Here is a 24,405-nt window from a genome sequence, read left to right as displayed (position 1 = left end):
ACCGGGCAGCTCAGCGTAGAGGCAGGGGCCTTGCACAGGCCAGAGTTTCTCCACCAGGTCACCTTTAAGAGGTGTGGACATCAGGCTGGTGGAGGAATTCTGGGAGGTTTTTTTTTTGTTTACATTTATATCCCGCCCTTCTCCAAAGACTCAGGGTGGCTTACAGTGAATAGGGCAATAGTCTCATTCTATTTGTATATTTTTTACAAAGTCAATTTATTGCCCCCCCAACAATCTGGGTCCTCATTTGAAGTTGAAATTGAAGTCCGAGCCTCTTAAACGTTGACAGAATGAAGACAGGCATGGATGAATGGGGTCCGTCTTGGCGCTTCTTGCACTTGTCATTCAGACTTTTTCTGTGCCACAAGATAGGAATCCAGAGCTCGTCAAGAAGAAGAAAGCAGAGTTCTAATCCGCCAGGTAGCCAGAAGATCAAGTGAGGCTAAAGCAGGCTGAGCTGCCAGAGGAACGGGGTTCTTCCATTTTAGGTTCTGAGCTGCGTATTTCCCAGCCGGCCAAGTCCAGCTGGCTCCCACCGACAGATCTTGCTGGAGGGCTGTGGAAAAACTGACGGGGGTGGGTGGGTGGGGAGATCTGCAGAGTGAGAGAAGCCAGTCCTCCTTTGGGGCAGCCGGTTCAGCTACAGATTAACTCTGTGGGAGGCATTTCCGCAGCTGAGGCTGATGGGACCTCTTTGGAAAGTAAACCTGTTTTGCATATCTTAGGGGGATGGCAAGGGGCTCAGGGTGGGTCTTCGTTGCCTGGACCAGAGCAAGCCAGGGCTCAGCTGCAGCTGGGCTGAAGAGGTTCCACCCATTCTGCAGGCCTCGGCTCCTCAGCTGGAAGGACCCATGGGATACAGGCCGGGCCAGGCCTCTCATTTCCTTGGGTCTTCTTCTCAGGGAAGCCCATCACCCAGTGAGGGTGAGCAATGGGCTGGTGCATGTCCAGGAATCCCACTCTCTGGAGTGACCCTTGGAGTGCCCGGACCTTTGTAGCCTGTTGCTTTTGAGAAAGGAATGTGGGGGGAGGGCTGGCTGTGTCCCTCGGGCCAAAGTTCAAGGCCGGGGGGGGCACTCCTGCTCCCCCCTCTTTCTGTGGGTGAGTCTTTGGACTTTGAGTCAGACAGAGCCAAGCTGGCCCCATTGGGTGGATCAGGCTTTGGGTAAATGCAAAATCGATCCCCAGGTTGTGACGTCCCCTGGCAGCCCCCCCCCCCGCGACTTAGGGGCTTCTCTTCTGAGGCAGCTTTCCAAAAAGTAATTTGGAGAATTGCTGGCTCCTCACCGCTTCTCCCTTGGTGGAAGAATCCAGGGTGAACCCCTGACCGCCTCCAGCCGAGGGGACCCCGACCCCTCCCTCCTCTCTGGCTTTTTCCTGAGGCTGCTCAAGGCTGCCTTTTTGGAGCTGGGCAGACTGACCTTCTCCCCTGAGCCCCCCAAGAAATCTCTCCTGCCAAAGGGGCCGGTCTGGCTCCTCCCTTGCTCCCCTTTGCCTTGGGGCCTTCCTGGTGGGATCCTTGCTGTCAGAGGTGCCATGGAGCCCTGCAGAGAAGGGGGCTGCCATTCCCTGCAGAGCAGAGAGCACCAGCAGCAGGGAGCCCCTGCCCTGTGTGAGCTTTGAACAGCTGTCCTCCTTCTTGTAATAGCTGGGGGGGGATGGGAGCCCCCTCCTCATTATCAGGAGCCAACAAGCAGGGTGGCTGCCTAGTTTCCAGTTGAGCAAACTGGTGGGGAGAACAGCTTTGGGTTGGGGAGGGTGATATAACTGTCCTTTTTTTTTATGGGTAACTTGTCCAGCCCAAAACAAAAGGAGGGGGGCCAGGGGCTACTTTATCAAGAGACGCTGGTTTCGCCCCAGGAGTCCATGCAGAAGAGGCTTCCCTCTCTCAGTTGTGGGATGGTCGAGGGCTCCCTGGGCCCCTAACCAGGAGCTGGGTGCATGCCAGTCTGACTGGAAAGAGCCATGGGTTGCTCTAATAGCTGGGTCCTGCCCGAGGGGCCTCTTGGCTGGGTAGCAGAGATGGCATTCTGGAAACTCCCTCGGCTCTTTTGCACAGAGAAGGACCTGCTTTCCCTTTGAGTCGCTCTGTGGGGCGGAGGCCCCGGTCGCACAGGGCAGGCAAGGCGGCACCCTTGAGAGAAAATGAGTTGTGGCTGGGCAGCTGGCGTGAGGGTGAGCCTGGATCCAGAGCGGGCATCCAGTTCTGGCTCTGGTTCTGACAGAATAGAGCGCCTTGCGTTCCATTGAAATCCACCAAGCGAGGCTTCCAATCTGAGCCCCTTTGCTATCCGTGGGGCCTGTAGGTGGAATGCTCGGTTCGGCCTCTTGAGGGGGCCAGCCAGGGTCAGGCCGAAGCAGCACTCGCAGTGTGACGGAAGGACCCTCTGTTCGGCTTTAAGAGGAGCAGGTTGTGTGGATACGTGCTGCTTCGTGGTGCCCTCTCTTCCCTGCCAGGATTGCAGAGGAGCCCTCCGGACGCTCATCATTCTCATGAGAGGCTGGTAAGGGGAACAGGGACCTTCAGCCAAGACTCTGGCAGCTGGAAACAAGCCCCCAAGCCTGCTTTCGTTGTCATGCCGTCTCACGGGCCTGATGCAGACCAGGGACTCTGGGGGCGCAATTGGAGGGTTTGGCATCCTCTCCAGAGGAGATGCGCTTCACCCAGCTAGTGGTGCCAGGGAGCCCCCAACCCCTCTGATGAGCAGCATAAGTCTGAGTCAAGGCTGAATCTTACATCCTGAACGGTTCGGATGGACCATGTGTGCCAGGCGTGCCTCTGTGTGTGTGTGTGTAAAAATTGGGATGGGCCTCTGGGGGGTCCCCGTCTCCAGCAGAACGAGGGTGCTGGGAGTTGGGCAAGAGCGCCTTGTGCACCAGGAAGTGGCCTCTTCCTCTTTGCCGCCCCACAGGCGTTGCAAGAGCGACAGGGTGGGAAGAATGAGGAAGTCTCTGCGTTGTTGTGGCCTGCGTGGGACATGAGACGAGGCAGGAGATCCGAGACGGGTGATCGGTTCCTGCTGAGGAATCTACCCAAGGTCCCCGGGGCGGGTTCTCAGCCCTGCTCGCCCTTCAGTTGTTTCCCCTGGCAGCCGCATAGTTACAGCCCTCCCTTGCCTCAAGGCAGGCACGGGACGAGCTCAGCCCTGAGCAACTATGTGGCTGCCAGGCTTACACAATTGTTTCCTGCCAGCAGAAGCCCTGGGTTGGACGTGAGGTGGCAACTGGTGGAAAGCTGAGTTGCTCTCGCTTGGCGCAGTGCCTGTGCCTTGCCTGCTTGGAGGGCAAGAGGATCTCCTTAGATCCCCCCAGGTGCTTCCTTAGGGAAGGCAGTGAGAAGGAGCTAATCACATTCGTCCAGCTTGGTATCTTTCAGGGATCCAGAGTCTTCTAGCAGCTCAGACCAATTTACCTTTTTCATCCTGGCAGGCCAGGATGGGTCCAGCATCTGTTCTCCCCCCCCCACCCCCAGTGATCAAGTTTTTAGTCCCCCTGTGATTGAATGGGGGCTGCCCCCTACCCACAACTTTCCTTTGACATATTAGAAGCTTGTTTTCCGTGTGTGCTTTCACTTCTTGCTGCCTCCAGTGCAGTTTTCCCAACACCTTTCAGCATCAGGAGGCTTAAATGCCTGCCAAAGTACTGCCCAGAGTCACCTTGTAGGGGAGACGGAGGCATAGAAATTTAATTAATAATAATGATGATGATAATAACATGGCAGTATCTGGAGACAGCAGAAGAGAAAGAACCAGAGAAGAGAAAATGCAAAGACCTGCAAATAGAAGTTGAATGACTGGCAAAAGGAAGCAAAGGGAGCACCAATAGCAATAGGCACCTTGGGTGCAATCCTAGAACATCTGGAGCACCACTGGAATACCATCAGGGTTGACAAGTTTACCACAAGTCAATTACAAAAGGCAGCTTTCTCGGAATAGCTTATACACCGTCCAGCATCCACATCTGCCTCTCCCAGGTCCTTGGGAAGACAAAAGTGCCCAATGCAACCTGAACATCTGGCTGACTGTGCAAAGAACTATAATAATAAAGGGAAGGGTCTCATACTTTAAACTAGCCAAGGGAGCCTGAAGACCCCCAGCATGCGATCTGGCATCTCGGCATTTCCTTCAGGATATCAATGTGGCTTCTGGTTCTTTTTGTTGACTCAAACCAGAGAGCAGCTTCCTGGCCTGCAGGGGAAGTGATGTCTTCTTCCCCCTGGTCAGCCTATAGCAAGTTTGAGATGGCACCCGTGCCCACATGCAGCAAAGAAATCGGTTGGGAAAAGCAGCAAATGCCAACAGAAGGGGTTGCAAAAGAAAAGGAGACGGGGGCCCAGCCAGGCCCCCCGTTTATCTCTGGGGCATGGAGACAAGTTCTCCAGAGATGCAAAGCATTGCTTGATGCATGGCAAAGCGGAGGCTTGGGGGAATGTGCCCCACCCCGTCGCACAAGCCCCCAAGGGTGTGATTCGCACTGATTGGACTCACACCCTTCTTGTGTGCCTTCATTAGGGCATTGTTTACTGCTCGATACGCACCGCCCTTCTGGGATATCCTTATCAGCAGAGGAAATGGCGGCAACTCGGAAGCAGAGGTCTGCCGTAAAACCTCCCCCGCTCGCCAGGTGCTCCAGTGCCAAAGGCGCAAGCCAGTCATCCAGGAGACGGCACAAGCACACCACAGCCACCCGGTGCGCCAGAGAAAGGAAGCAGGCCACCAGCACGATACTTTCCCACAAAATGGACGTGGCTGTACCCAAAAGGCCCTGACCGCTCAACCCAACGGTTACGAAACAGACAGCAAGGCCGCCGTGGGTCAGAAAGGCCTCTGAAACCTCCAGCCACAGGGCCTCACTGTGGCACACACAAACCAACGGGAGCCCTCCAGCACAAATAAGCCAAAGGGCCCAGCAGCCCCAACTTCCGAGGAAGGTCCCGAGGCTCCTTTGCTGGGGACGGGGGGGGGGGGCTTCCCTTCTGAAGGTGGCTAGAGGTTGAGGTTAGGGCTGCAGCAGTCGGGACAAAAACCGTCTCCTCCAGCCGAGGGATTGTTTGGCTGTGCCTCAGAGTCCAGATTTGTGCTTGGCTTTCTGAGGCCGTCTCAGAATTTCAAGAGTTTATTCCGGTTCTCTCGTCCTTGCCAAAAATGGAAAGGTGGCTGCTTGTGGTTTGAAGGAATGAGGAAGAACAGAGCCCGATGACTCGTGAAGGGGCCTCTTCTCAGGCGCTTGCGAGGCACAGCTGGCCCAGGATAGGCTGTGCCCAGTCTGCTGCCAGCGTTGAAGGGGCCTTTGATGCCCGTGTGTGTGTGTAGGGAGAGCTGGCACATTGTATTGAGCCAGTTCTGGACTCTTCACTGTTTAGCCCCCTCTCTTCTCCCCCCCACCTCAGGATGGGCCCCACAGATGAAGGGGTCTTGCTTTCCAGCCCACGCCTGGCCCCTTCCAAATGCTGTTTCCCTGTGTCGGTCCGGCTACTCTCCTTTTATCCCAGAAGGAAACCATCTGGCCACTATTTTTAGGCCTGGTCTGGAATTGCTCTCCCCCATGGGGCGCCCCCCCCCCATGATATCACCTCCTGCCTGGGTGCGCCGGGCAAGGTTGAGGGGGGCAGAGGAGGGGCAGCTGCTGCTTCTGATTTTGGACCTTGGTAGGCAGCTGTGAAATACTCTGCGTGGCTGGGAAGGATCTTCTTGCAGCCGGCCCTTCTCTGCCCCCTCCCCACAGCCCCTCATTCCTCCCAGTGGAAATGGGGAAGCAGCAGCTGCCCCACGGATTTCACTGGGTAAGGGACTCCCAAGCCCTACTCGGAAGCGCCGTAAAGGGGCCATTTTGACAGGGAGAGTTTCCCTGGCTGCTGCCATCTGGGCTGGAGGCCCCTGCAATTGCCTGTGTGGGGCAGAGATCAACCTTGGAAAATCAGGTTTCCAGTCCTCATGGCTGCCCGGAGGGCCTCTGAGGGGTTCCTGGGGCTTCTGGGGACCGATGCAATGGTCTGGCCTGCACCTGGGCCCAGTGGGAGGGTGCCTGGGGCCCTGAAGCGCTCTGGGGCCTAGGCTGTTTTGGGAGGGAGCAGAAGGGGAGGGCAGGAGGATCCCCTCCCCCGGACCCTGCCCTGAAGTTGGAGCTGAGGCTAGGCAGCCTGGAAGTTGCACAATGACGGGATTGCGATTGCACGGAGATGCAACACCTGCAAGGCTCCTCTCCAGAGTGGCCGGTGGGGGGGAATCAGGCAGGACTTCCCCAGGCTCCCCACCCAAGTGGTAGTTCCTGGGGGGCAAAGCCATCCACCTCATGGTGGCTAAGGACCCCCCCTTGATCCCAGAGGCCCCCTGTTGTGCTGGGCCCTGCTGCTGGTTGGGGGTCCCGTTGAGAGGCCACAGTCAGTTGGACCATGGGGGGAGGGGGGCAGAGGACAGGCCCAGTGGGGGGGGGGAGCTGACCCAGAGGCTTCTTCTGAGGAGCCGCTGACACAGAAGGCCATGAAGCCCAGATGTTGGCCGAACCCTCCACCCTCCACCCGACAGAACCATAGCCGCCCAGCAGGAGCCCTTTGGCCGCCTGGAGTCAGTTTTGGTTTCGATAGTCTTTTGATTGTGACAAAGATTTGTTTTTATTTGTTGCTCCCCTTCCTCCAAGGCTGGGCCCAGGCCTGCCTAGACCAAATAAAACATTATCCTAAATAAATACCCAGCCATCACCGTTGCCCTGGGTCTGGGTTGCGTTGGGGCCTGGTGTGCAGGAGAGTGTGGAGTGTACACCAGCACAACTGGAGGGTCTCTCTGATCTGGGACTGTCATTCCAGCAGCTGTACCTCAGGACCCATCATCCCCAAACAGCCCAGGCCAGCTCCTGCTGGTGGCTGACTTGCTTCCCCTCCGGCTCCAAGTTCTTCTGAGCAGCCTGACCCGGCTTCCAGTTATCCTCTGATGAGGACCCCTCCCCCCGCAATGAACATGCGTCTTTTGGGGGAGGCCCCCCCCCTCCCCTGGTCCTTTGCAGGCCTTCCCTTCCTCATGAGGAGGACACGTTGGAGTTCCTGCCTTCAGGGAGAGGCTAAAGGCTACATCAGCTGCTCAGCCCGTAGATTTTTACCCCTCCGGTCTTTTGCAAACGGAAGCCCCCTGGGGGTCCACCAAGCGCCTTTCGGAAGTGGGCTTCATATGGGACCTCATAACAAATAAAGACAGGTGTCCATTGCACGAAGAGGCCCTGCTCTTCTCCTGGGCAAGGAGAAAGGGCGGGTCCCCGATTGCATAAGAGGTTCCGAGGGCACCATCCGCTCCGAAGCCGCGGCATCCTTCTGGGACTCCGGAGGCCTCCTCCGTGGCTTGGTGGGGGTTCTCCCTCCCTTGCCTTGGTGGGGGGGGGGCTCCTCACACGGAGGGCAGTGCCAGGGGAGGAGGGTGCCCAAGTGGCCCCCTCTCTTTCTCTCTTGGGGGGGGCTGCCCAGCATTGCTGGAGTTGCTGGCCAGTTTCAAGGCTGCCCTTCCTGGCCAGGCTCTCTGGGCTGAAACCACATGTTGCCTCTGCGGTCAGTAAAGGAAGCCGGGTGGCGGGGGGCAGAGAGAAGCTCAGGAAAGTGGGGTGTGTGCTCTCTGCACATGCTCCAGCAGACGACCCCTCCGCGTCAGTCCGCTTGCCACACTGAGGTGGGCCACGGGCTCCCAGGGAGGATGGAGGAGCGCACCGCCATGGCTTCTGAGTCCATCAGGGCTGCCGGCGGAATGATTGTCCACAGGCTTTTGCGCGGGGGGGGGCACCTTGCAAAGATTGGCTGAAGTGTCCTTGAAGACCATCCGGTGCCTTGGCCCCCTCCCCTCCAGATCAGCCTGACAGTGGCCATCTGTGTCCAGGGAAGGTCACGTGGGACAGCCGGTCTGTCGCTATTGTTCAGGTTGGGATGGGCGGTGGTTGGCTCCGTGCTACCATCCACCAGCTGCCATTACTCCCCCCCCCCCAAGGAAAATCTGCATGTGATCCCTTGGGTTGAAGATAGGTAACCTAGATTAGGGGAGGTTTGCAATTTGATAATGGATGGTCTGGGATGCCTAATGCTATACAAGGAACCCTTTAAAAATGAGATGGCTGAGTGGGGACAGAATAACAGAGTTGGAAGGGAGATCTTCTAATCCGGCCCACTGCTCAGGCAGGAAACCCTATGCCATTCCGACAAGTGGCTGTCCAGCCTCTTCTTGAAAATCCCCAGTGTTAATGGGGTGCGGGAAAGGATTTTGGGGTGAAAGAATGGAAGCAGAGTCCACAGGTTCCTGGGCTGAGTGAGTGTTGTGGATCTCCTGTGCCTTTGGAACATAGAATAAAAGTTGGAAGGGACCTTGGAGGTTCTCTAGTCCAACCCCCTGCTTTCTTTGAACTCATCTCCAAAAGCCCTTGGGGGGGGGGAAAGAAAGTTGCGCTTGGAAAGACACGGGATCCAGCGATCTCTCAAGGAAGGATCGGCCACACAGCCATAATGTTGCCTTGGGTTTATTGATGAAATGCTACATATTTTAACATACCTGCATTTTAAGTTTGAAAAATGGCTTTTTTCATAACTGAAGATGGTTCTAAGCTAACCTGGCCAAACGGCCCTGGACAGGTAGCTCAGAGGCAGCTCCGGCTGAAGAGCCCATCCTGGTGGAGCTGCTCTCGGGCTCCCTGGATGGGCTGGAGCTGCTTCTAAATTTAGCCCCAGAGCATCCCAGAAGCCAGCCTGCGCAGCAGCATTTCAGAGGTCAGGCCTGGGCCTTCCTTGGCTCTTCCCTGCCCTCCCCAGAGGCTCTGGCAAGGAACGGCTTGCAAACCCCTCCGTTAGGGGCCTGTTTCTTTTCCATGGCCACAAAGCCCTCTTCCCCGTCCCAGAGAGCTCCCCAAAAGGTGAAAACCTGGCAGGTTTCCCGGTGGGGGATCCGGTCTGAGACGCCAGGGAAGAAGATTCCTTGCCTCTGGAACAAGGGAGCCCAGTTTCATTAAATGGAGCGGGTTCCTTGGAAATGAGAGTTCCCTCCCACAGGGGTCTGAGTTCAGAATGTTAAGATTATTTTTTTGTATGTCCCACCCGACACACACACACACCCCTTTCTCATCCAAAGAGAAACATTAAGTCAAGAGTCTCCAGAGTTGGCCACTTTTAAGACTGGTGGACTTCAGCTCCCAGAATTCCTCAGCCAGCCACGCCTGGGAGTTGAAATCCAGCAGTCTTAAAAATGGCCGAGTCTCGAGACCCTAATTCAAGCTTCTCTTATAAAGACGACTGTATTTAACTTAAGCAGGAGGCCAGGAAATTCAGCCTGTGCCAAATAAGGCATGGAAGGAGGACCCATGACGTGCCTGTGCGTGTGTGTGTGAGAGAGAGATCTGTATAGTTCTATTTACTCTTCCAGAGCTGAAAGGGAAGGCCAGAGATGGCCATTTTCGGATGGGTCATCGGGAACTAGGTCTTGTGAGCGCCGCTTAGCCTCTAATGTCCCTTTGTGACATTAAGCAGGACAGAAAGTATTCGGACTGCTTTGGCATCTCCAGCAGGGGCAACCCAGAGAGAGAGGCCAAAGGGAGGGGTGGCCGTTATCAGGGAGTCCCCACATTTCAGTACCAACCGGGTTTAAGTGTAGCTTAAAGCGCAGGGCTGGGCTTGTGTCTCTAAAGAGCAGCAGCCTGAGTCAGCCAGTTGGGGGGGCTTCAGTGCTGGAGGTTTTAAAGAAGAGTTTGGACAGCCGTTTGTCTGGGATGGTACAGGATTTCCTGCTTGAGCAGGGGGTTGGACTAGAAGACCTCCAAGGTCCCTTCCAACTCTGCTGTTCTGTTATAGTTGCCTGTCCTTGGGACCTGCTCCTCTCAACTCTCCAAAGACTAGAAAGCACGTTGGCCTCTCGCATACGTGGCCAGACCCCCTATCCCCCCACCCCATTCAGAGGAGAAGGAAGGTCTCAGCCCTGACTGGGGCGGGGGCTGGGAGGTTGACGGTGAGGGATTATCTCAGAAGCTGATGTGGGCCCTGAAAGCATTGCAAGGCTGGAGAGGGTCACCGAGGGAGGACACGCCTTAAAGAGGCACCCATCCCACTCGCAGAGGGCTGGTGTCCAGCTGATCCACTGGCAGGGCAGGGGCGGGTTGGTCAGTTCCCTTCCGAAGGGGAATGATGAAAAGTGAATGATGCAAATCAAGGCTGCTCAAGCAAATGTGATTTCTCAGGCATCCTTTGCCTTCTGGTCCTTAAATCGAGGCTTTATTGCAGACCTTCTCGGCGTTGCCTCCCCAGAGGGTCCCACCCCAGCCTGCCTGCCTTCCTTGCAGAGACCCAGAGGTGTCCGGGGAATGAGAGGAGCCTTGTCACAGTAGGGTATCTTCCCCTTTGGGTCCCCGTCCCCTGGGAAGGATTCTGGGATCTCACAACTCTCCTCCTGCACAGATCTCTCGCGGAACCGCTTTGCCGAAGTGCCCGAAGACGCCTGCCACTTGATGTCCCTGGAAGGGCTGAGTCTGTACCACAACTGCCTGCGCAGCCTCCCTCCGGCCATTGCCAACCTCCAGGCCCTCACCCACCTGAACATCAGGTACTCGGGGAAGGGAGGCAGCTGTCAACTGGGGCAAAGAGCCGGGTGCTGTGCCAGGGGCCAGGCGTGCTCTCAGGAGTGGAGGCCTTCTCAGCCAGCCTTCCTTCCTCCCCACAGCCGGAACCAGATCTCCGCCCTGCCCGCCTGCCTGTGCCACCTGCCCCTCAAAGTTCTCATTGCCAGCAACAACAAGCTGGCCTCCCTGCCGGAGGACATCGGCTCCCTCGGCAGCCTTCGCCAGCTGGTGAGTCTGCTGCATGCGGAGGGCAGGTGGGCGGGCAGGGGGACCCTCAGAGAAAGGCCAAGGCCAAGCCAGGACAGGACAGGCTCCAAGCTGGAAGCCAGAGATGGGGAAGCTGCCAAAATCCATGTGGCTGCAGCACCATGCAGACCCCTCTCGTGGCTGGCCAGATGTGACGATGATGGGCAGGGGCTTGAGGGAGGGGGTTCGGAGGGCTCTTCAGAGTGGTTGACATCTTGCTGTTCAGCTTTGGCCTGTGCCCTTCCTATCTGCAGCCCCTGTTTTGGGGGATGCCGGGGGTTCACTCGGTTCCCTTTGTCCCTTCCTGACCAGGATGTCAGCAGCAATGAGCTGCGGTCCCTTCCGGGGAGCATGGGAGGTCTGGAGTGTCTTCGGGATCTCAGCGTTCGCCGGAACCAGATCACCATCCTGCCTGAAGGTCAGCGGTTTGGCCAGCCGGTCCCCTCCACTGAGCACCTGGGGCATTTGGGGCACTGGCTGCTCCCGGAGCCTTTCCAACTGCCCCCTTTGCCTTTGCAGAGTTAGCTGAGCTTCCGCTGGTGCGGCTGGACTTTTCCTGCAACCTGGTCACTCGCCTTCCGGTCTGCTTCCGCCACTTGCGACACCTGCAGTGCCTCCTCCTGGAGAACAATCCCCTGCAGTTCCCACCTGCTCAGGTAGGCGGACCAGCCACCTCACCCCAGCTCCATTTGGGTCCTGGCTGAGCACCTGGGCCTGGCTGACCCTGTCCTCCCCCGGCTAATCCCGGGCTGCTTCAGGGATGGAGGCTGGGGGTACAATGGCCCAGAAAAGGAGGAGGAGGCGGAAAAAGAATTTAAATGAGAAAGAATAGAATAGAATAGAATAGAATAGTTTTATTAGCCAAGTGTGATTGGACACACAAGGAATTTGTTTTGGTGTATATGTTCTCAGTGTACATAAAAGACAAGATAGGTTCATCAAGAATCCTAAGGTACAACACTTAATAATAGAATAGAATAGAATAGAATTTTATTGGCCAAGTGTGATTGGACACACAAGGAATTTGTCTTGGTGCATATGCTCTCAGTGTACATAAAAGAAAAGATACGTTCATCAAGGTACAACATTTACAACACAATTGATGATCAATATATCAATATAAATCATAAGGATTGCCAGCAACAAGTTATAGTCATACAGTCATAAGTGGAAAGAGATTGGCGATGGGAACTATGAAACGATTAATAGTAGTGCAGATTCAGTAAATAGTCTGACAGTGTTGAGGGAATTATTTGTTTAGCAGAGTGATGGCCTTCGGGAAAAAACTGTTCTTGTGTCTAGTTGTTCTGGTGTGCAGGGCTCTATAGCGTCCTTTTGAGAGTTGAAACAGTTTATGTCCAGGATGCGAGGGGTCTGTAAATATTTTCACGGCCCTCTTTTTGACTCGTGCAGTATACAGGTCCTCAGTAGAAGGCAGGTTGGTAGCCATTGTTTTTTCTGCAGTTCTAATTATCTCCTCTGAAGTCTGTAGCGGCAATACAGTTGGCTGAAGGGAGACACTAATCACATGTGATAAATAATAAATTCTGATTAAATAAGAAATGGGAAAGGACCATGAAGATATTTGGCTCGAGCCCCCATTGCCCTGTTTTGTACTTGAAACATGGCGAAGTTTTTAAAATCTTTCAGAATAAAGGAAACTGCGATCTGCCTCTCTGGTTTTCAGGCTAAGGTGAATGTGCCAGAAATGCGGCCGTCAAAGGGAGTTGAAAATAAAGTAAAGGTTTCTATAATAAAACGATGCACAGCCTCAAAACAAACTTTAATGTCAAAGTTACTGGCATAAAAGAGAGAATTGTGAGTGTGAGCTTTGTGCTCTGTCCCCCGTGGGGGGGGGGGGAGGGGGAAGGGGGCTGCTCAGCCTCCAAGCGCTGCTTTCTCCTCTGCCAGGGATCTCGTCCCAGCCCAGAAGGCAGAGCGGTCAGGAAAGAAATCTCAGCCTCGAAAAGTGGGCAGCCCCCCCCCACCTCTCCTGCCACAGAGAAAACCTCGGGTTCCCTCTTTTTTCCACCTGCCCAATTTCCGCAGGGCGGTCTCTGCTCTTGTGATCCTTTCCTTTGAGCCTCCTTGCCAGGAACATCAGCCACACCTGTTGTGGGGCAGGGGCTTTGTCCCGCAGCTTGGATAGGATCTCTCTCTGGACTGCTCCTTGGGCGGCTGGACCGAGGCACCCCGGAGGACTTTGCCAGGCCCTTGGAGGTCTCCTCAGCTCACCGGGCCAGGGAGCAGCCGCAGAGGGACGCAGGCCTGGCCGTTCCTTCCAAGTGGCTGGGATGGTCGTTCCGTGCCTGACGGGCTCCGTTTCCGCAGGTCTGCCTGAAAGGCAAAATCCACATCTTCAAATACCTCAATGTCGAGGCCTGCGGCAAAGGCAGGCCGGACCTGGCAGAGCTCACCCAGGGACGCCCCGCTGGCTTTGGCACATGGTAAGAAGCCAAGGGCAGGCCCCAGAAGGGGCTGCCAGCCTCTGGTCAGAGGGAAGGACCTCGGTGGTCGGAGCCGCTTCAGCTACTGTCCTGCCTTTCAGCCTCCCAGACGACTTCTATCCAGCACGGCAACACGGCGGCCTCGACTCGGGCTTCCACAGTGTGGACAGCGGCAGCAAGCGGTGGTCGGGGAACGAGGTACGTGGTGCCTGGTGGGTGAAATCTCTTCGCCCTTTTCCCATGCTGGAGGAGGGAGCCTTGCGGGAGCAGGAGAGACCCCCGCAACCAGGGCTGAAAATGGGGGCCCTCGGTTTTGTCCTGACTGGGGCACTCTCCCTTCCTCAGTCCACCGATGAGTTCTCCGACCTCTCCTTCCGCATTGCCGAGTTGGCTCGCGACCCCAAGCAGCTGAGGGAGAAGCGTGGAGGGGCAGGTGAGTGCAGGAAGGGACGGGGCAGTGGTGAAATCCAAATTTTTCTGCTACCGGTTCTGTGGCCGCGGCTTGGTGGGCGTGTCAGGGGAAGGATACTGCAAAATCTCCATTCCCACCCCACTCTACGGCCAGCCAGAGGTGGTATTTGCCGGTTCTCCAAACTACTCAAAATTTCCGCTACCGGTTCTCCAGAACCTGCTGGATTTCACCCCTGGGACGGGGGTTGTGCCTCCGCCAGCATTACCGTAGCTGAGGAGGGCTGGAGAGCGTGGAGGTGACTGGAGCCCAGCTCTTCCTCACAGCTCTTCCCTATCCCCATTGGCCCCAGGCGATGCCGGAGAACTAGAGCAGTTCGACTACATTGATAGCAGCGTGAATGGGGAGGAGGAGGAAGAGGAGGATTCGCTGGCAGAGGAAGAGGCAATGGGGCCCCCTCCGGCTGGGAGGACCGGCAAGGCATGGACCGGCTTCCCCGGGACAGCGCCCCACGAGGTAAGGGGCTGCCTCTGGGGACCCTCTCACTCTAATCAGCAGAGCGGCTGGGACTCTGTTCCGGGAGACCGTGGGAAAATACTCCCGTTCCTGTGCCGAGCAGCAAGATTGGTTTTGACCGGGTGTGTGTGGGTGTGGGTGTGGGCGGATGGAGGGGATAGGAGGGGAACCCCCACACTGACTCTCCTGTGTCCGTCTTCTATAGGAGCCCCAGAAACACGCCAGGATCCCTTCCCAGAGAGTGGGCACTGCAGAGCCAGGGCTGATGACTGGCAGGTAGGGGATACTCCCTGGCCGGCTGCGTTGCCTTGAGGAGGCCAGCAGGAAGTGGGGCCTTGCCCTACCAGGTCTCTGCCAGGTGGGGGCTGGTCCTCTTCCAGGAATCGCAGGGTGGGCAGGCCGGATCTTCTCCCCCCTCCTAGCACGGCCGATCCTCGGCTCTGCGGACTGGGTGCTTTGTGGCCCCACCACTGGCTCAGCCCAGCCGCAGAGCAGCTCCCCCTGTGGACTTGCAGCCTTCCTCCCCATTCTTTAGGAGCAGCAGTGGGGCCGGCCTCGCCAAGCCGGAGTTCTCAGCCGAGGAACGCCGTCGCCCTGAACTCCTGCAGCTGTGGCAGGAAAGGGAGCGCCAGCACCAGCGGTGGACGCAGGGGGCCGAGAGGCCAGACAGGTGGGCATCTGCGGCTGGGAGAGTCGGTCCTTCCACCAGTCTCCGCCAGTCTCCATGCAGCGACCGTGTTGGCTGGCAACCTCTCCATGGGTCTGCGGGCACATGCAGGGGCAGCTGAAGCCACTGTGCCTCTGCTAAATTTATTTATTTATTTATTTATTTATTTAATTAAACTTTTATACCGCCCTTCTCCCGAAGGACTCAGGGCGGTGTACAGCCTGCATTAAAACAATTTATATACAAACTAAAATAACAATTAAAAAACTTATTCCAAAAAGGCCGAAATTAAAACCATCCAATTGACCATATAAAATACCCAATAAAATACAATTAAAATTTAAGATTTAAGAATTTAAAAAAATTAGCATTTAAAAATCAGGCCAGTCCCGCTTGGATAAATAAATAAGTTTTCAGTTCCCGGCGAAAGGTCCGGAGGTCAGGCAATTGGCGTAAACTGGGGGGAAGTTCGTTCCAGAGCGTAGGTGCTCCCACAGAGAAGGCCCTTCCCCTGGGGGCCGCCAGCCGACACTGCTTGGCGGACGGCACCCTGAGAAGACCCTCTCTGTGTGAGCGTACGGGTCGGTGGGAGGCATGTGGTAACAGCAGGCGGTCCCGTAAGTAACCCGGCCCTAAGCCATGGAGCGCTTTGAAGGTGGTGACCAAAACCTTGAAGCGCACCCGGAAGACCACAGGTAGCCAGTGCAGACTGCGCAGGAGTGGTGTTACCCGGGAGCAACGTGGTGCTCCCTCAATCACCCGCGCAGCTGCATTCTGGACTAACTGAAGTCTCCGAGTGCACCTCAAGGGGAGCCCCATGTAGAGAGCATTGCAATAATCCAGGCGAGAAGTGACGAGAGCATGAATGACCGTGCATAAGGCACCCCGGTCAAGAAAGGGGCGCAACTGGCAGACCAGGCGAACCTGGTAAAAAGCTCTCCTGGAGACGGCCGCCAAATGGTCTTCGAACGACAGCCATCCATCCAGGAGAACGCCCAAGTTGCGCACCCTTTCCGTTGGGGCCAGTGACTCGCCCCCAACAGTCAGCTGCAGTTGCAGCTGACTGTACCGAGATGCCGGCATCCACAGCCACTCCGTCTTGGATGGATTGAGCCTGAGTCTGTTTCTCCCCATCCAGACCCGTACGGCCTCCAAACAACGGGACAGCACTTGGACAGCTTCGCTGGTGTGGCCTGGGGTGGAGAAGTACAGCTGAGTATCATCAGTGTACAGGTGATAACTCACCCCAAAGCCACTGATGACCTCGCCCAACGGCTTCATATAGATGTTGAACAGGAGAGGCGAGAGAATCGACCCCTGCGGCACCCCACAAGTGAGGTGCCTCACGGCCGATCTCTGCCCCCCTGCCAACACCGTCTGCGACCGGTCGGAAAGGTAGGAGGAGAACCACCGATAAACGGTGCCTCCCACTCCCAACCCCTCCAACCGGCGCAGCAGGATACCATGGTCGATGGTATCAAAAGCCGACGAGAGATCTAACAGGACCAAGGCAGAGGAACAACCCCTATCCCTGGCCCTCCAGAGGTCATCCACCAACGCGACCAAAGCTGTCTCCGTACTATAACCAGGCCGGAAGCCGGACTGGAACGGGTCTAGATAGACAGCTTCCTCCAGGTACTGAGGAAACTGCCACGCCACCACACTCTCTACAACCTTCGCCACAAAGCGAAGGTTGGAGACTGGACGGTAATTACCCAAAATAGCTGGGTCCAGGGAAGGCTTCTTGAGGAGGGGTCTCACCACCGCCTCTTTCAAGGCGGCGGGAAAGGTCCCCTCCATCAAAGAAGCATTTATAATCCCCCGGAGCCAGCCTCGTGTCACCTCCTGAGTGGCCAGCACCAGCCAGGAGGGGCACGGGTCCAGTAAACATGTAGTGGCGTGCAGCCTCCCCAGCAACCTGTCCACGTCCTCGAGAGCCACAGAATCAAACTCATCCCAAACAACATCAACAAGACGCGCCTCAGTCATCTCATCCGGATCATCGCAATCTTGGTCCAAGCTATCCCGGAGCTGAGCGGGATGATGACCAGGGAGATGCCCTCTGTCAGCCTTTCCTCTCCAGGAAGTGCCCCTCCAACCTCTGGAAGGAATTGGCCCCCTGCCCATGTGCTCAGTTGAATCGCGAAGCGCCTCCTAGTTGACACCTCCAGGATTAGGTGGGGGGCCAGCAGGAGCCGGTCGCATTCAGCCCCTCATGCCTGTTCTCTGCCTCGCAGCCCGTCCTCCTCCTGGCTCCTTCGGAGGGCTCTGCTCCTTCCCAAAGGCCAGCGATGGAGGGCTGGCAAAGGGCACCCAGGGTCTCTGTGGGGCTGGCTGGGTTTGTGTCCTGAAGGCGCCTCTTGCTTCCACAGCAGCAGCAGCCTGGCTGAGAAGGGCAGTGGCCTCCCTAAGCCGAAGCACCCCGGCCAGGTAGGAACTACCACAAGTGCTGCCTTCGCCCTGGGGCCACCCTCTAGGGGAAGGTGGGGCTGGACGGCAGGTGGAGAGAGCCGGCCACTGGCTCAGCCCCTAAGTGGGAACCAGGCTGGGCCGAGAAGGCGGAATAGGTTTACTTAGGCCCTGCGTGTTTTATGAACTTCTGTGTGCTGTGTGAATTCAGCTGGTGGGGCTGGGGCTGTTTGGGTCCTGGAGAGAGAGCAGGGCTGGTGCTGTGGATGCTGGGACTTCTGGCAGCCGCCCGCTTGAGGTGCATGCTTGTCCAGTGGGCAGAGGCCTGGCGAACCCCCTGGCTCTGCGCCCTGCCTGACTGCAGGTGCTGGCCCTGAGCTGCTTCTCCCTTTGTGGCCTTTCAGGGAGCCGAGCAGCCGGCTGGTTCCCCCAGGCACAGTCCACGCTCTGCAGGTAGGTGTCCCCCCCCCCCCCCGAAGAGGAGCTGCAGGACCTTCCCAGCCCTTCCTGGCTCTATCCAGACAGCCAAGGGGGGGGGGGGATGGGGAGAAGCGGCCGGATCTTTGGGTGGATCAGGGGCCTGTTGCTCTGGGGATGGCCCCCGTCCACACCCACTTCCCTTCTCCTTCTTCCCCTCGGGGTAGATGGCATTACCTGGAAAAGGACACAGCAAGGAGGGAGGAGAGGCCTGGATTTTACCCCATGTAGTGTCCCCCCCCCCCCCCAATACCTCTCGCTCTTTGCCGTCATCCACCAGGCCGGCCTGCCACTCCAGACGCTGCTTCCCATTTTCTAAAACTTCATTTTGCATTTTTGAGAATCTCAGAAGCTCCATTCAGGCTTTCGTTTTCCAATGTTTCTCTCGACCCCTTCACTCTTTCTAGTATCTCTTTAGCAGTTCTTTCCTCCTGCCTTCTTTCTCTCTGTACGATGCCCGGAGAGTCTTTTCAGAATCCTTTTGCTCGCTTCACACCCATTCACACCCACACACCCATTCCCTCCAGGTGGCTGCATGTTAGTGGCCCTTTCCCACTGAATTCAGTTGGCCGATTTCTGCCAGCACCCTCTCCCCCCCCCCAGCCCCCTTTTAGGTAAGGAACCAGGCAGAGGTAAGTCCCCATTTCTTTCCACAAACTGTTCCTCAAAGAGACCACAAATAACTGCTTTTCTGCCGCCAAACCTTCCCTGCCCGCTTTGCCCTTGTTAGCAAACCGCCTTCCAAGGCACACCGATTCATCGGGTGAAGGTTTAATTTGCTGCCCTGCCGCCCTTTCCTGCCAGGCGCGGATCCTCCTGGCCTTTGCTCCGTTTCCCTCTGCTCTCTCGTTCCTGACTTTTTCTGTTCTCTCTTCTTCCTTTTCTTTGATTTTATTGTAGATCCTTTTTTTGACTATTATGAGCCCACCCAGAGTGGTTTGATAAGTAAATAAACACCCTGATGCCTGCGCCCCACCAACTAGGTGGTGTGTGAGGTGCGTGGACACACACTCGCCCCCCCGCCCCGCCCCCCCGGCTCCCAGAGTCCTGTGAGTCCCTGGCCAACCTTGAGCCCTTCTGCCCATACAGACCCTCTGCTCCGCCAGAGCTCCACGGCGGCCAGTCTTGTGCCCTGCAACGCCAGCTTGGCGCAGAGGCCTTCCAGCTTCCTCTTCCGCTCTTCCTCCCAAAAGAGCATCCAGCGGAGTTTGGGTGAGTGTTCGAGAGAAGCCGGGGTCCTGAGATTCTTCCTCCGTGCCGCTTGGCAGGCCCGTCCGGGCGGCTTTGAGCTCCCTTTGACTACTGAAAAGTAGCTCCTGGCTGCTGATGGAATCGGGGCGAGGCTTGAAAAGGGCAGAGAAGAGAAGGGAGACCCCGGGGTTAGGAAAGGAGGGGGGCAGGAAGAGTTGCAGCATAACTATAGTGTGGGGCATTTCTCCCGGCCTCCCAGGCGAGGGCTGCCAGGGCGTGGGCTCAGCCAGCTGAGACACCCACGGGTCTCTTCGGAAGCACGGAGAGGAATGCAAGCTCTGTTTTGCTCCAAGTGCAAAACCCGTTTCAAGTCCTGAAGGTCCAGAGAACGTTTGGAAGCAGCTGGCACACAACTCCCTATTGCACTGAGGGGCGGAGGTGGGAGGGGGAAGAGGAGAGAGTAATCCAAGTTCAGCGGTTTCAGCCACAGCAGCTTTGGCTTCCTTGTGGGGCCTGGTCTGCCTGGTGGGGCTGAGAGGGGCCAAATAGAGGGGGAAGCCCCTGGAAGCCAGTCTGCTGCTCTCGCTTCGTCCCAGCTGGCTGCAGCTCCCTGGAGACCAGCTTGCCCTTCTGGGAGGCCCCAGCCAGGCTCAGCATTATGGGCTTCCCTGAGTGCTGCCAAACCCTCCTTGCAGATTCCCCTTCTCCTGAGCTCAGCAGCCCCTCGAGGTCCCGTGCAGGATCCCAGGCCCCAGACGAGAGGGAGCTCCTTGGCCAGCTGCGCAAGGTAGGGATTCTGGCGGCTGTGCCCCAGCTGGGATCTGGGGCGGGGCACGTCTAAGCAAGGTGTGCCCAAACCCAGAAAGTGGCTTCCGGGTGGAGGGTCAGAGCTGGAAGTTGGGGTGTCTCTGAGAGGGAGGGCAGGGGATGGAACTGGCACTCCTGCTGCCAAGGCCCATTATCAAGCCTGGCACCCCAGCCTCAAAGGCAGCTGTCAGCCTCTGGAGCCTCTCTTTCCCCTCTCCCCAGGCAATTGAGTCCCATCTGAACCTTACACTGGCGGAGGACTTGGGGGAGGCCCTGGCTGACGGGGTCATCCTTTGCCAGCTGGCAAACCGTCTGTGCCCACGTTCTGTGCCCTTCATCCACGTGCCCTCGCCTGCTGTGGTGAGCCTGTCTTTGGAAGCGGCTGGGGGGCAGAACAGGTCTCACTTCTGCTGCAGGGTAGCCTTGGCTGGCATCAGGGGTCCTGCCTGGGCCACTGCTGCCTGTGCGTACCCGGCAGACTGAGCCTCCTCGCCACCCTTGTCCACCGACACCCCTCTCTCCTTTTTCACAGCCGAAGCTGAATGCTGCCAAAAGCCGCAAGAATCTGCAGAGCTTCCTGGCTGCCTGCCGCCAGCTTGGGATTGCCGAGGTGAGGCCGGGTAGGCGGTCCTCAGGGGGGCCCCTTCCCCACCATTTTGTTCAGGGCCTGCTCTTCCCCCCCTCCAAGCAAAAGCAGGCGTGTCCCCGCCCTTCCTCGCTTCTGTTCCGTGTTCTCTTAACGCTTACGTGTCCGTCTTTCTGTGCCTGTGTTCTCTCGCCTGCCGCAGGTGTCTCTCTGTGGTGCCTCAGACATTGCCCTCCTCCTCCAAGGCAACGTCCGTGGCTTCCTGTGCCTGCTGGAGGCCTTGCTGCTGCTGCTGCACCCAGCGGCAGGGGGGCCCCTCGCCCCCACCGCCCTCCCTGCCCACCTCGCCGGCTTTGGTGTCTTCTATGCCTGCGTCATGTTGCTGTTGTACTTTGCCTATTGCCAGCTGTGTGGCTTCTGCTGCTGCTGAGTGCTCGGACGCTCATCCTCACGGCTGCCCAACTGAGCAGGACTGCCCGGCTCCCAGCAGCCCCTGCAGAGCCGGACCGTGCGTTATCCGGCCAGAGATTCCGGCCGCAGGCAGGCTCCCCCTTGCTAGGGATATCTTGTCCTCTGGTTTCAGACCGTTAACCGGCATCCGCCCGGCTTCGCTCACCTGGGCCTCCGTTCTTCATGCAGCCAAATGGGTTGGGGGCAGTCAAGAATTCCCGGCAATCCCTGTTCCTTTCTCCAGTCAGGGTCTCCTGACCCCAACCCAGCCAAGGCTGCCGGTCCTCCCACTTCAGACCCACCGCGGCCCTCTTGGTCATGCCTGTGCCTTTTCTCCAGCACCTGCCGCCGTGGCCTTCTCTCCCCTGTGCCCCTTCGGCTCCCCTTCCCAAGTGCCTCCTGGGGCAGGATGGCCCTGGGTTGCCCCACCCGGCAACACTGTGGCCTCCGCCTGCTTTTGGCCCGCAGGAATCGAGCTGCTTCAAACACAGCAGCTCTAGGCTGTCCAGTCCCAGTGCAGGCGCTCTGGTCTTCTGGCCGAGTTGGAGCCTTTTGTAGCTTTTGCAAGGGGGCCTTGTGGGCTATTTTGCACTCTGGAACAAGGGCCTACCTACCCTAACTGCTGGGATCTGGAAAGCCTCTCGGCTCTGACCTTGGCAGGTGGGCCATGTCCTTCCAAGGGCTGCGGTGCAAATGGCCCCAACCTCCTGGGAGACACTCCCGGGCATTCACTCGCCACAACAGCAGCCTGACCCTGGGGCACACCAGGACCCCTCCTATCTCAGGCCGCCTGTGCTGGAGGAGCCTCCGTGTGCCCCCAGCCTTGGCACCACCAGCTCCTTTGCTGTCCCAGTTCCGTGGAAATGCCTTAATGGTTCCCCTTTCTGCCCCCCCCTTCAATAACACTCCCCATCTGCTGCCTTAAATGCGTTAAATTTTATATATAGTTTTTACACACGCACACACAAATGTATATGTATATATATATATATTTGAAGATTCAAGATCTATGGGAGATTGTGAAGATTTGCGTTTTTACCACTTGTACCATATTGTAAATATTTTCTCTTATTTATCGTCTTCCTCCCCGCGGGAAGGAACGACTTCCAAGGGCTGCAGCTCCCTCCCCCCCTCCCCCCTGTAAATGCATCCTCTTCCCTCCCTCCCCGCTCGTGTATTTGCCGAAAAAAGGCCAAAAAAACAAAACAGGATTTTTCCAAGCAGAATCTCGGCCTCGTCTCGCTTTCTTGCTCGCCGGCGCCTCCCCGCGCGGCTTCCGGGGCTCCCCCGGGCGGAGGGGCTGGGGGCTCCGAGGGGCCCCGAGCGAGACCCCCACCTTTGACCGGCGCCTCCCTTCGTCCGTCCCCCCCCCAGGCGGAGTTCTGCTGCCCCCGCGGCCGCGGGCTGGACGACGAGGACCTGCCCCGCCTGGCCGCCGCTGTGCGGGCGCTGCTGGCCGCCGACCGGAGGAGCGGGGCGGCCTAGGCCTGGGGGGGGGCGGGAGGGGCGGCGCGAGGCACGCCGGGAACTGTGGTCCGGCCCGCCGCGGAAGGAAGAGGAGCGGCCTTCCGACGCGGTGACGTCACCGGGGCGCCTCGCGAGTGGGCGGGGCCGAAGGCGGCGGCGGCGGCTGCTGCGAAGATGGCGGACCTGCTGGGCTCGATCCTGAGCTCCATGGAGCCGCCGCCCGGGCTGGACGACCGCGAGGCCCGGCGCGCCAGAGGTGGGTGGGTGGGGAGGGCTGGGGGCGGGAGGGGGCGAGGGTCCGGGACCCCCGCTGAGCCCCTCCGCGGCTTCTCTCCCCGCAGAGCAGAGCGCGCGGCTGCGGACGCTGCAGGAGCAGGAGAAGCGCCAGAAGGCCGCCTTCCGCAAGAGGGTCCGTCTCCCTCCCTCCCTCCCTCCCTCCCTCCCTCGGGGCCCTGGGGGGGGGGCAGGGGCCGGGGGGGGGCTCCTCTCTCTGACGGCGCTTCTCCCCCAGATGGAGCGGGAGGTCTCGGCCTTCCTGCAGGAGAGCGCGGAGCCCCGGCGCCGCTTCCGCCCCATGAGCAAGATCGAGCGCAGCATCCTGTGAGTGGGGAGGGGGAGGGGAGGGGAGGGGAGGGGGCGCTGGGGGAGAACGCCGGCTGACCCCCCCCCCCCCGGGACTCCGCAGGCACGACGTGGCGGAGGTGGCCGGCCTGGCGTCCTTCTCCTTCGGCGACGACGAGGACTCGCGCTACGTGATGCTCTTCAAGAAGGCAAGCGCCCCCGCCCCTCCCCGCCCCCGCATGCACGACACCCCCACCCCTGACCGGCCTCTTCCTCCCCAGGAGTTCGCGCCCTGCGATGAGGAGCTGGAGGCCTACCGGCGCGGGGAGGAGTGGGACCCCCGGCAGGCCGAGGAGCGCCGCCGGATGAAGGTGCGCGGGGGGCGGGGGCGCCCGGGGGGGAGGGAGGGAGGGAGGGGAGGCGGCCCGGGGGCTCCGTCCGGCGTCTGAGGGGGCGGCTGGTGTCCCCCGTTGCTCCCCAGGAAGCGGCGCAGCGTCAGGCGGCGGAGGAGGCGCTGCGCGGGCCGGCCGAGGTGACCCCTCCGAGCGACTACAAGGACAAGTACAGCCACCTAATCGGCCGGGTGGCCGCCAAGGACGCCGCGCAGGCCATGGAGGCCAACAAGGCCTACGGCTGCGGTGAGCGCGGGGTCGGGGGGGGGTGCTGGTGGGAGGAGGGGAGGGAAGCCCCTCTGGAAGCCCCTCCCCCTCACTCTTCCTCCTCCTCCTCCTCTTCCTCCTGCAGTGCCGGTGGCCAACAAGAGGGACACGCGCTCCATCGAGGAGGCCATGAACGAGATCCGGGCCAAGAAGCGGCTGCGCCAGAGCGAGGAGGAGGCCAAGAGCTCCTAGGGGCGCCCAGCGGCCCTGCTCCAGCCCCACTTGTGCGTGGGGGGGGATCCGGTGGGGGACTCTCATCTTCCCTTCCTCTCCCTCCCCCCTCGAACTTCTAGCTAGAGTTTGCTTTTTAATGCGGTAAAAAAGCGATTTAAAGGCTGCCTTAGCCAAGCGAGGAAAGGGGGCAAGGGGTGTGCCCACCGGTGGGGCTGGGTCTGTGTTTGAATAGGCATCCCCTTTCCACAGTTGCCTTTTTCTGCCGCTTTTGAGCCACCGGAGGAGTCCCCATCTGGCTTAGTTGTGGGGCTGCAGCCCCCCAGCACTGCCACCCAAATTCCCCACTCCCATCCCACCTGTCTTGGGGCTGATCTTTGCCCGCTAGGCAGAATCTCCTCTGTCCCTGAATAGCTGAAGCTGAGCTTCCTTCTCCTTTCATTGCTCAGCTCTACACCAGCCCCACCCCTGTTGGCCAAGTGCCCTGTTGTTTGGTGTTCGCACAGCTCAGTTGGTAGGAAAGAATGGGCCCCCGAGAGTGACTGCTTGGCTCTCTTTGGAGCAAACCACCTGGTCTGCTCCCTTTGGGTGACTTCAGTAAGTGTGTGCGTGTGTGTGTATATATAATGCCGGGTTTTTATTCCCTCCTTCCTCCCCTCCCCTCCCCCATCCCTTTGTTTTGGGAGCCCACAGATGGAGAGCGGTCCAGAAGCCTGGTTGCAACATCTGGAGGGGGTGTCGTGTACCCATCCCATTAAACTCTTCCTGTCAGTGCT

At 58.3% G+C, this 24,405-nt stretch overlaps 2 protein-coding genes across 7 annotated transcripts in view; both read left to right on the top strand.

The window, feature by feature from the left end:
* LRCH4 (leucine rich repeats and calponin homology domain containing 4) overlaps positions 1–22,372 on the top strand; it is a 26,387-nt gene extending 4,015 nt beyond the window's left edge. Inside the window, exons 2-18 of one of the 6 annotated variants that reach the window (XM_058181331.1) lie at positions 10,406–10,550; positions 10,668–10,794; positions 11,125–11,230; positions 11,332–11,468; positions 13,144–13,259; positions 13,361–13,457; positions 13,605–13,692; positions 14,021–14,184; positions 14,390–14,460; positions 14,720–14,854; positions 17,221–17,281; positions 17,665–17,713; positions 18,827–18,949; positions 19,624–19,715; positions 19,958–20,095; positions 20,268–20,345; positions 22,146–22,366. In XM_058181331.1, coding sequence (XP_058037314.1) covers positions 10,406–10,550; positions 10,668–10,794; positions 11,125–11,230; positions 11,332–11,468; positions 13,144–13,259; positions 13,361–13,457; positions 13,605–13,692; positions 14,021–14,184; positions 14,390–14,460; positions 14,720–14,854; positions 17,221–17,281; positions 17,665–17,713; positions 18,827–18,949; positions 19,624–19,715; positions 19,958–20,095; positions 20,268–20,345; positions 22,146–22,256 — 1,838 coding nt within the window. In that variant the 3' untranslated portion in view covers positions 22,257–22,366. The other 5 variants (XM_058181330.1, XM_058181328.1, XM_058181329.1 and 2 more) reach the window with 5 other exon arrangements.
* Positions 22,329–24,405, top strand: SPAG7 (sperm associated antigen 7). Its single transcript, XM_058181383.1, has 7 exons — positions 22,329–22,494; positions 22,580–22,647; positions 22,750–22,838; positions 22,924–23,008; positions 23,081–23,170; positions 23,281–23,437; positions 23,544–24,405. Exons 1-7 carry the CDS (start codon positions 22,413–22,415, stop codon positions 23,648–23,650), a joined length of 678 nt encoding a protein of 225 aa, XP_058037366.1. The 5' UTR covers positions 22,329–22,412; the 3' UTR covers positions 23,651–24,405.

Source organism: Ahaetulla prasina, chromosome 4 (assembly GCF_028640845.1).
Source record: "Ahaetulla prasina isolate Xishuangbanna chromosome 4, ASM2864084v1, whole genome shotgun sequence".
Lineage (NCBI taxonomy): Eukaryota > Metazoa > Chordata > Lepidosauria > Squamata > Colubridae > Ahaetulla > Ahaetulla prasina.
This window is presented reverse-complemented; position numbering and strand designations above follow the sequence as displayed.